The following is an 11,268-nucleotide window of genomic DNA, read 5'->3' as shown; positions in this document are numbered from 1 at the left end:
AAGCTCTGCTTTGTTTTGTATATTGAGACTTCTTTCGGACTTTAATCCCCCAAAAATTATTTATCACTAATTTATTGAATTGTTCATGACATTCTCACATTTTCTCTTAGTACCACAATTTGTTGATCAAATAAAATACACGTAAATATTATTTTTTATTTCACACTTAATGAAATCTTTTCTCAAAAAAGTCATGAAAATTTGTCTTGTGTTTTTTTCTAATTCATTACAGATTTTAGCTGCGTTTAGTATCACAAATAATCCATAAATGTCATCTTGCGAAAATAAAACGATGTAGATTCAAGACATAAAAGTTTCATACAGCTATCTCTTTTTCTTGTGTTTGTTTACTTTGTCTGCAGTTCACACTATCTAACCATTTGAAACACAAAATAGCCATCTACCCGTCATAATGAAAACTATTTTTAAGGTGAAAACCATGATCAGAAAGTGTTGTACCTATTACGTATTAAAAGATAACCCATATGGACCATTTTCGGTAATAAAACGCTGATCTTAGAAAAGAATAATGTACCTATTACATATTGTGGATAATTTAAGCTTATTCTTCAAAAAGTAACTTTCTTGCTCTTCATCATCGAAAAATCGCTTGCTACGAAGGTTTTTTTTTCAAATCAGTTGCAAAGGTATTAGTTTTAATATACATCATTATAGACTAAAAGTGAATGAAGGTGTTACATAATTTACTAATAACACAAGAGGCTCAGTCCAATACAAAGAATATTTTGAACACCTTTCATAGCTATCGTTAAAATAAATCCCGAAATATTTTTAATTGATATATGTGTTTACCTTTCATTAAAAATACAAATTATGTATTGATGGATTGCATAAAAAACACAAAGAATTTAAGAAAATAAAGTAAAAAGTGCTACTATTTTTGTTATAAATTTATTTGTCTATTTTCCTCAACAGCTGATTTTATTATGTCAAAAACTAAACCAAATCTTTCTACGGATCTATTTGTTTAATGATCGATTTCTGTCAAGAAAATTATCTGTTTTTAATCAGACATTTTTCCCAAAAAAATAATATTCAATGATTGCTTTACAACGATGAAATCAAATGATAAATATTTGTTCTAATACTATCGTATTATTATTCAACTACCTAAATTTGGCATTTTTGTGAGTATTTACCATTGTTGCACAGTATAAGACCGGCTTAAGCCACTGTGTATCCTCCTTAATGTAAGCATTTTCTTAGGGTTCAATGGCGCCAATTCAAAATTTCAAAATAAAATATTCATGAACTTCTCAATAAATTATTAAAATAAAATGATTTCTTTGAATATTTAAACTTATTTTATGTATTTTTTTCTTTTAAACTTAATTACTGACATTTTATATCTAAATGAGTTAAAATTTAATCTATTAGAAATATTTGCTTACCCCAACTTGACTAGAGTAGTACTTTTTTCAGCTGATGGAATTTCATTCAGCCAATCAAATTCACTCAGCGAATTGCTGAACGCATTTTCCTTCGAATTTTTCTTTCAGTTGCTTTTCAAAAACAAAACCCAACGGTTCGAGCCGGAGTTGGTCAAAAGATTAAAAAAAGAAAACTCAATTTTGTTGGAAATTCATAGTTTTTCCACAACCGAATAAATTTAACTTTTAATAAAATAAACATCAATAAAGCAACGAAACTCACTTTAAATATATATTTTATATTCAATCATTTTGTGTTGTGAAGTTTTATTCGGAGAACAAAAAGAAAAACAGTTGAAAAATGTCTACCCAAATGAGGATTAAATACGATGAGGTACTGTATTTCTTTTTTTACAGCTATTTCAAGCGGTATTTTATATCAATGGAAATCAAACAACAAAACCTGTGAACTTATTTCGTATTTTTCTTTCTTTTATTTTATTTAAAACACAAAAAAAAGAACAAAGTCGACAACAAATTGCAGCAAGTCAAAAAATTCGGACTGCAAAATGGCCAAGAAACCAAACGAGCAGCTCTTGGAGAGCTTGGAAACCGTGCTGTCCTTAGAACAGTTAGAGATGGCCAAAAAGAGTAATGGCGCCTATAAACAGTTATCAATAAGTTTCTTTTGTTCTAATGACACAAAATTTGATTTATTTATTTAGCTTGAAGGACTCAAAACTTAATCAATTAAATTTGAAGAATGCCAAGCCGAGGGTAGACACTAACTGGAAGAAACCAGCTCAAGCAATAAGTAACAATGTGCAGTCTACTGCTGCCGCACTCAAAACCAACTCACTTAAATCCAACATTGTCACGAGGTCGAATTCGGTAAAATTAGTCACAACAACGGGACTAACAAATGCCGCTAACGCAAAACATCTTCCCAAACCCCAACCAACGACGATAACCGCCAAAGTAGTGAAAATTGAAAATAATCCATCATATGTTCGATGTAAATGAAAATGTTTTTTTTTTTATTTTCACTTAAATCTTTTTTATATTTTGTTGTTTTCTATTTCTTTGGTTTTTTAGACATTAATAAACCAAAAATCGAATCCTCAGCTAAACCACAACAACAAACACAGGTAGGAACAACAATTAGGCGGGAGGACAGCAATTTGTCTCGTCGTTCATTGTCGAAATTGAAGGCTGCCATAAAACAGCAAACGAGCATTAAACCCACCACTGTCGCCTCTGCTCAGGCAGTTGCTGTTTCTAGCTGCAAGTCTTCTGTGGTAGCAGATGAAAAAGTTGAGGAGGACTCCTCTTCTAATAAATGTAAATCGAATGTCATAGATGTTCCATCACACTCAACCAAACTGCTGGATGCGGTAAGTTTTTAATTAAATAATGGTAATAAGTAATTCATTTATTTACAAAATTTTATACAATTTTTGAATTTAGATGCTATGGCTATGCCGTCAGCTAGGCTGACAAAATAAATTAAGAATATTGAAATTTGTGTATGTTTTGAATTTAATAGAATTCTGTTATTAATAACAATCTATACTTGTAAATATCTTTCAAAAATGTACTTAAAGTTTTGCAATCATGCTCGTTAAGGATGTTTATAGGGTAAGAGTATTTTCCCGAAAAAGTAGCATCTTTGAGTTTTGAATATTGGACAGATATCAATGAAATATAGACATTTCTTTTGATTTTAAGTTGCACAGCGTACAGAATTGGTTAAAACTACCATTATAAGGACTTCTATTTAAGTTGATAACTTCACATCTTGCTTTAAAGATTAGGGATATCTCTTCATAACTCAGTCAATCCTTGAAATAATTTGTGGCACCAAGATTATAGATGAGCTGACTGTAGATTATTCTACTGAATGAGTCTTGAGCTTCTTCTATCATTGAATACCTCATTTTTCTCTATGATGCTGTACAATTGTTCTTTCGCATGGTTTACATTGTGAAATCATCACCTAATTTCACTCCACACTCATTGCCAACAGATTGCCATCTTGCAAACCATCAGTCCTTGTTTGTCAGCTCATATAAGAGAAGTTTTTTTCGAAAGTCTTGTGCTCTGATGGTTGCTGCAGATTTTAATGATGTAGTTAGCTTGAAACTTCAATATATGGCATAACTAGGCGTATTCAGAGGTAGGTTGAAAAGTTTCTTTATAAAATTCATATACAATTTTTGGATTTTTTCATATTCTACTGAGCCCCAAACCTGAGCAGCATACAAAGAGTAGATTTCACTACTGAATTAAATATTTTGTAGTTTGTAGATTATTAAATTTTATGTTAGAGAAGATATTTTTCCATGTTAAATTTATCAAACTTTGTGAGCTTTGGGCGGCTTTCTCCGAAATTTAATGTTGAATTCAATTTCAAGCCTAGATATTTGATCTCTTGTTACTTACCTCCAATTGTGTACCAATTTATTTCCCGCTTCTTCCATTATAAGCGATTTGTGTACGGACGGGTAAATACCATTATTTTGGATTTTGTCGTGTTGATAGAAAGTCCCATATGCAGATAACCGATTAATCATCAATTTCAAACCTTCGGGTGATTCTGAAAGTATAACGAGGTTCACGGTGCAGCTAGCTATTCTTATTCCCCCAGTAAGTTCATCCGGAACATAATTTATAAATAACGAAAACAAAAGGGCGCTAAATGGGCATCCTTGTTTGTCTTGTGTGTTGGTGCTAAACCATTCTGAAAAGCTCACTCCATCCCAAACAGCAGCCTTCGTATCCGTGTACATCTCTCTAATTACTTTCAGGAACTTTGTAGATATACCAATTGGTGTCAACTCATAAATAAGAGCATTCCTATTGATTAGAAGACCTTTTTGTTACGCTTTGACTATCGATGATATTGCAAAAATGTGATCTATCGTTGAAAAGTTTTTTCTGAAACCAGCCTGTAGATTAGATAAAATATTGTTCTGTTCGATCCATTTTTCGAGCCTTACATCTAGTATACTGCATAATACCCGTGTTTTGTTGGGAAATCTATCCATAGTAAAGTAGGATTTTACACGAATAACAAAAACAATATCCACAGTGAGAATAACACCGATAAAAGTTAGAGTAGAATCCCACTATGGATAGGTTTTTGATATTTATACGGGACTCAAATGCATCTTATGTGATTTCGTTCTCAAATGTTGGTACGATTGATATTGCATTTTTATCTCGATGGCTGTGTTCGTTGAGTAGTTCTGCATTTGCAATCATGTGTGTTTTAAATTGCGGAAAAAACGAATCTATTACTGTTGATATCATTTAGTTTTGTTAGTAAAAATGGACTGACTGTGGTTATTTTGCAAGAAAAAACAATAGAAAAGATATTTATGTTTTGCTTTGTTTCCAAAAAAAGGTTTATCTCAGTTTAGAATAGATAAATCTCAACTCGATTCAGGTATATAAATAATTGAGGCGAGCTTCAAGCTCGCTTCAACACCACATGTTAATGTAGTAGTCTACGAACAAACCCCCGTTTGAAGTTTTTTATTATTATTTTGACAGATCTTCTTTCAGTTGTACCAATTTTTAAATACAAAAATCTGGCCACTGCGGATCGTTTTGTTGGGAATTTCTCACTTTACTATATATGAAATGCGAACAAAACGCACGTAATATTTTTGCAATTACAATCATGAATGAAATTCCTCTGTAATTTTCGGGTGAGTCTAGTGATTTTTTTGAAACATAGAGATAAAGATTTTATTGAAAATAATTTTTAAATGGGTGAGAAGCATAGCGGTTGCATTTTTTAAGAATTTGTAAGGAAATCCATCTTCGCCTTGTTGTTTTTTGCTTTGTTTAACACAGCTCCAATTTCTTCGCTTTCAATATATGCATCTTATATTTGGTCAGCGATTAAAGGATCCGCTGTAAAAGTTGTAAAGCTGGAATCATTGGAGAGACGAAGCTTAAAGTGAATGGCAAGGGTTTCGGTAGAAAAAACTCGAACCTATTTTATAGTTGGTTCCGTTTATTTCTTTCGCAATTTTCAGAACTGTTATTGGAGCTTAATATTTGGTAATAGAATCGCACACCTTGGCACAAATCTAAAAGTGTGGGGTACTATTTAGTTTGTATTTTTGACCGTAAAATGATTTGTTTTTTATCGTGTAATTAATGATCTTTTTTTTGAGTTCATCCTAAAAAGATATTTCATTATTTTAAAATTAAGGACTTTAATGGGCATTATTCTTTTAGGAATGCTTTGTGTCATCAACTTGTGAAATTCCTCTTCAATTATTATCATTACTCAGGCTCAAAACACGGGCTTTTCTAACTACACATATTTGTTCTTTTATTCAAAAATGTGCCATCGGGTACATTTTCCGGAGATGTGTTTCAGCTCCCTCCTACTCTTGCCTAGTGACGCTGATTCCGCCTCGACTGTCCTGCGCCTCGGTCCTCCAGCTCTTCTTCCTTTTGTGAGCGGATTCCACTGCATTGCTTGGCCTGCAATGCATTCGTTACCTTTTCGAAGCGTATGTCCAATCCATTGCCACTAACGTCTTCGCGTTATGGATTTTATAGGTTCCTGACATGTCCTTCTATGAAGGACCTCATTTAAAATACGGTTTGGCCAGAAAATCCTTAGGATGTTATGAAGACATCTATTTACGAAGGTTTGCGCTTTCTTGTTATGGCTGAAGTAACATGACGTCTTGTTCGGTTCCGCCTTCAATGGAAACGATGCTTCCAAAGTACTGAAAGCTCTCCACTTTTTCCACCGGTTGCGAGAAAATATTTATTTGAGAGGATGGTCGGTTTCATCATTTTTATTTTGCCGAAATTAATTTTCAGCCCCACAACTTCTGCTTCTCTCTCCATTAAAATCTTTGGTACAACTTATTGAACAATTAACATACGATTGAAAATTAGTATAAAATAATAAAATATTAATATTGAAAAGTAAGATCCATAATACTAGATGTAAATATGTAGATTTTTTTAGCAAAGTGTCGAGACTGTAGAAGAGATCTGGCAAAAGTAGTTATAGTGTCTAAGTTTGTAAATAAGCAACAAACTTACAGATATATTTTACATGCACCGTAAAAGTGTTTAATTTAAAAAACTAATTGTTTTTTTGGTATGTTTTACTTGCTTAGATTAGGATATTATTTTTAACTCCTGTTCAAAAACTTTGCGCCACAAAATGGTTTTGGATTGTTCTATAATACTGAAAAAGTATGTATTTATTTAAAATGTAAGGTCATATTACCATTGGCGAATCGAATGAATAAACGTGTGAGTATGAGAAATTTTTATTGCCGTTGGCGAATTGAGTATTTGACTTAAATGTCATATATTTTTCGAAGATTGATCTCACTCTATTGTCGTTATCGAATGTTCTTTGATTTGAACGTCTTTCGTTTTATTATTTGTCGAACGTTCATATTGTGTGAGAAAAGGTTAAAGCTTATGTAAAAGAAATGTCGGAAAATAAACAATGTAAGTTTATATGTATAAAAATATAAATACTACCAAGGAACATTGAACGTTCTCCTCTTTGGTACCACGAGGAAACCGAGGATTGTGACAGGCCTGAGTCAAAATCTTTTGCTACAGCTCCTCTGATAACTCCCAAAAAATCTAAGGGCCAAAGCTAATTTTAGTATAGCAGAGATCAAGGTTTTGTTTGCATTTTTAAATTGGCCTTCCAATTTGTATTGTTTAATACGAATACAAACGCTTCCTTATTCAGTCGAAAATATGATCTGAAACTTAAGGAATTAATAAGAATTAAAAGAACTTCCATTTGTAACAAAATATTTGTTCTACATACAGATGGTTAGGGACTTCCAAGAAATTAAGAGTTGTCTCGAATATTCTTGCGCAGTCGAAGCATTCTTACTTTTTTTGTAATTTTCGTTCCTCCAAAAAAAAATGTATGTTGCTTATCATTTTGGTTTATTTTGCATTTTTATTAAATATGAAAATTATCAATTAATGAGCGCAACAGTTTTAAAATTTTCATGAGTTTATTTATGCCTGTTATTTTTTTTTGTATGGTAGCACTGAATTTCGAACTCCAATTGTAAAGTTCGCCAACAGTGGTATGTCGAATGTGTGTGTTCGCTAATAAAAAAATATCTCACTTCGAACGTTCGATTCGTCAACCATAATAGGGGTATTAGCTTAGTTAAGTTCTTAAATCTGCAAGGTTTTGCTTATTGATAGTTGAACGAATTGAACGCCGCCTCTATTTCTATTATTTTTTGCATAAGTGTATGCATTTGATTGCAAAAACAAATTAGAAGTTCAAAGTAACAGCTGTCCAATAAATTGAAAAAATCGCCAGGAATAAACATAATATAGGATCACGTTTTTCTTTGCTCTTATCAACAGCTTGAATTTTCGTAAATGTGACTCTGATCTCAATTTTTACAGTAAGAAATCAATTCCTACTTAAAAAAAAACCTGGACCTTGCTTTTTCTTTGATAAATTTGGGTTTAAAAAGAAAATAGAAAATTATCGGCATTTCCAAATGTTTTGATTTGAGCGTCCAATGAAAATAAAAAATTCTAAAAACTAAACACGGCCATGTGAACTCATAAAATGGACGTTTTCAACCGAAAACTAGTTTTTGAAATGTTTGTTCTCTTTTGTAGATAAGCCTCTTCATTCCTATGTGTTTCTTTGTCCAAGAATCCCTTCCAGGTAGAGTCCATTGTTCTTCTAAGAAATGTGTTATCATGTTCACTCATGAACCGCAGATGCAATACTGGACATGTGTGGTCATTGTGCATTATGAAAAAGATTCTATTGTTTAACTAGCTCGCTCGTAATTGTAACTTTTAAAAAATAATGCTTCCGTTTGATGTCCTCTTAGGTATAAAAGAACTTATTTCATATAAAATGCAGTTTTGTTTCACTCTGAATTCTCAAAGCTTAGTCCATCAACATTAATTATCTTTATTATTAGTATTAAAGGAGGCGCTACAGCTCGAGTAGAACCAGAGCGTCTAGTCACGATTAGAGGACTTACACTTACCAAAAATTATTCTTGAATGATGTGAATTCCTTACAAGAGGCAGTGTGTTAGGTTAAAATGGCTGTCTGTGATGGAGTAGGACATAGTTTGGCCAGTTTAATGGCCCACTGTAATATCATGAATCATGAGGCTTTTTTTTAAGGGGGTCATCCCATTGGATGGCCTGTATTTTAAGGAATTTTTATGATTTTTTTACGACCAGTAAATAGATACAACTTTATTAAGTTTATTATCATTTATTAACATAGTTCGACATTATAAATATAAAATTTGAATAAAAAATATTGTAAAGAAAACGAGTTACACTAATGTATGAACAACTCCACCTCGAAAAAATGGGCTTGAACTTCCTCCACGATTCCGGCTGATTTTCTTACATATCTACAACAAAAAAGTAAACGGCGTTTTAATCTGTGATTCTAAATGCATGGAATGAACTATCATCAAATGAATATACCAAAAATTGGACTTTCAAGTCATAAGGTCAAGCCGTTTTTGAGATAGGATGGAAGAAAGTTTGAAAAACACAGTTTTGAGAAAAACTCGTATAAAGTTTCAAGTCCTCTTAACTATGAAAATATCAACTTACCTTTCAGTCGGCGATGCCTGATCCCTCCTCTTCTTCTTGAAACTCTTTTAAAGCCGATTGTTCAGCTCTTGAATCAATTCTGGCTTGTTTAACGACATCACTTTCTCGCCGTTTTCATCATGTTTCTAAACATAAGTGTGGGCTTCGCGGCCTATAGGGCACCCCATAACTGACATTACTTTCAAATTACCTTTAAAACCTTCATTAAATATTTCCTGAATAACTTTATCAGTAAGTTTACCTTATCTTTTTCCACCGATTCCTTTATTTGTTTTATCTTTTTTAACAGCCCGAAGTCGTATCTTTAAAACGGCTTCGAATTTTGAAAAATCCCTTTATTAAACTTAGCAATCACATGGAATGACCCCTTAAAGCTCCAATAAACCAGTCTATCTCCCTCATAGCTTTTGTTTACTTTCATTATTGATAAATATTTTCCAAACAAAATCGAAAGTTTAATATTTCATTTAAAATTTTACAACAATAAAGGTCGAAAATATTGATGCAGATGATACGGAAAACCCAATTCTGGTATCAGAATATGTCAACGAAATCTATGCATATCTCTTTTCGTTGGAAAAACTAATGCCTGTTGAGCCAGAACACTTGAAAGATCAAAAAGAGGTAACAACTTTAACATTGTTCTCCCAAACAAATTCATTAAAAAGAAAAATAAATAAGGTCATTCCAAAAATGCGTTCGATTTTGATTGACTGGATCAACGAGGTACATCACCAGTTCCACTTGGTTCCAGAAACATTCCACATGTGTGTTGCAATAATTGACAGATACTTGCAAGCTGTAAAGACAACCTCTCGCCAACATCTCCAAATGGTTGGCGTCACATCGCTCTTTATAGCCTCCAAGTACGAAGAACTCTTTCCACCAGCAATCGGTGATTTCATTTACATCACCGATGACACCTACACAAAGAATCAGCTCTTGGACATGGAAATGAAGATCATGAAGGCTCTCGACTTTAATCTATCTCGTCCGTTGCCAATCCACTTTTTGCGTCGTTTCTCGAAAGCTGCCAGCGCCGAAGACTGTCATCATGCAATGTCCAAGTACTTCTTGGAACTTGTCACCACCGAGTACTCCATGGCACATTATCGTCCATCAGAGGTATGAATTGATTTGCATTTAAATTGAAAAACTTTAACTATGAATTATTTGTTTCATTTAAGATCGCTGCCGCTTCATTGTACCTCTCACTGCAGCTGATAAATCCATCGAAAATCCCCTCCGATGAAATTTGGAATCCAACTCTAGAATTCTACTCACGGTACAGTGCTGAACACTTGAGGCCCATCACGCGGCAGATTGCCATGCTCGCCAAAAATGCACCTTCCGCAAAACTAAAGGCTGTCTTTGTGAAGTATCAGTCCTTCCAACTGGGCAAGATCTCGCTGCGCCCAGAATTGAAGGGACCCGCGATAGACGCAATAATTGCCAAGGATGAAAATTAGTTTTAATGTTTTAGTTTTAAGTTGGTAGAGTTGGAGTTTCTTTAATTTTTCTCATACTCATTATGCTCAAATATTTTTTCTTATATTGCATCAAACAGTTTTTATTTCCTGTGTCTGAAATTAATGTAAGTAATTATTAGAAATCGAAGAAAGAAAGAAAAATATTCTGCAGCGTTGAGTAATTGATTCGGGTAGAGCAGCAAAGACTCATTTACTGGTTGAAAATGATTGTAGGTCTATTTGTTGTTTGTGTAAGTTAAAAATACAAGAAGAACTGTAATTTATTTTCAGTATACATATAAATAATTGTCTCAAGAACAAGACCAACTACGACTGATGTAAAATTTAGTGTATAAGCGCGGTATTATTAATTTTATTTTATTATTTCCTTTAATTTTGTTTTATTTTGTAAATGTTCACTACATGTTCACAAATGTTGTGTTTTTGAATTATGCCCTTTCTTATATTTGTTTACTAAAGACTTGGTAACCACCTGTTGTGGTCTGTTAAATAAAAAACAAACAAAACATAAAAAACCTGAAATCTTTTTCAAAAATAAATAAAGAAAATGAGTTAGCTGCCTTCTGGATGGAAATTAAAACTAAAACAAACTCGTAGGTAGTTTAATTAACAGCTAAACATTTTAGGAAAAGGCTTATGTAAAGTCGCTTGCATGCGCATATATGTATGACCTTTGACATCATTTAATTAAGTAATTAATAAAGCAAGACATAAATGTATTGTGTATGTTCGAATTTCATTTAATAAAGTTTTGT

The 11,268-nt window shown here is 32.7% G+C and overlaps 1 protein-coding gene across 1 annotated transcript; it reads left to right on the top strand.

Moving 5' to 3' along the window:
• Nucleotides 1-1,515: 1,515 nt before the first annotated feature.
• On the top strand, nucleotides 1,516-11,061 carry LOC129951563 (G2/mitotic-specific cyclin-B). Its single transcript, XM_056063783.1, has 7 exons — nucleotides 1,516-1,785; nucleotides 1,912-2,042; nucleotides 2,117-2,406; nucleotides 2,487-2,785; nucleotides 9,513-9,647; nucleotides 9,705-10,148; nucleotides 10,211-11,061. The coding sequence occupies exons 1-7, from the start codon at nucleotides 1,753-1,755 to the stop codon at nucleotides 10,490-10,492; spliced, it is 1,614 nt and encodes a 537-aa protein (XP_055919758.1). The 5' UTR covers nucleotides 1,516-1,752; the 3' UTR covers nucleotides 10,493-11,061.
• The last annotated feature ends 207 nt before the right edge of the window (nucleotides 11,062-11,268 follow it).

This window comes from Eupeodes corollae, chromosome 3 (assembly GCF_945859685.1).
Source record: "Eupeodes corollae chromosome 3, idEupCoro1.1, whole genome shotgun sequence".
NCBI lineage: Eukaryota > Metazoa > Arthropoda > Insecta > Diptera > Syrphidae > Eupeodes > Eupeodes corollae.
This window is presented reverse-complemented; position numbering and strand designations above follow the sequence as displayed.

What these genes read in the sequence shown, in the direction of transcription:
- LOC129951563 (XM_056063783.1), top strand. Translation starts at nt 1,753, where the DNA reads ATGTCTACCCAAATGAGGATTAAATACGATGAG. An exon ending in TAATCCATCATATGTTCGAT is followed by an intron (nt 2,407 to 2,486) that starts GTAAATGAAAAT and finishes TTGGTTTTTTAG; the next exon opens with ACATTAATAAACCAAAAATC. An exon ending in ACTTGAAAGATCAAAAAGAG is followed by an intron (nt 9,648 to 9,704) that starts GTAACAACTTTA and finishes AAAATAAATAAG; the next exon opens with GTCATTCCAAAAATGCGTTC.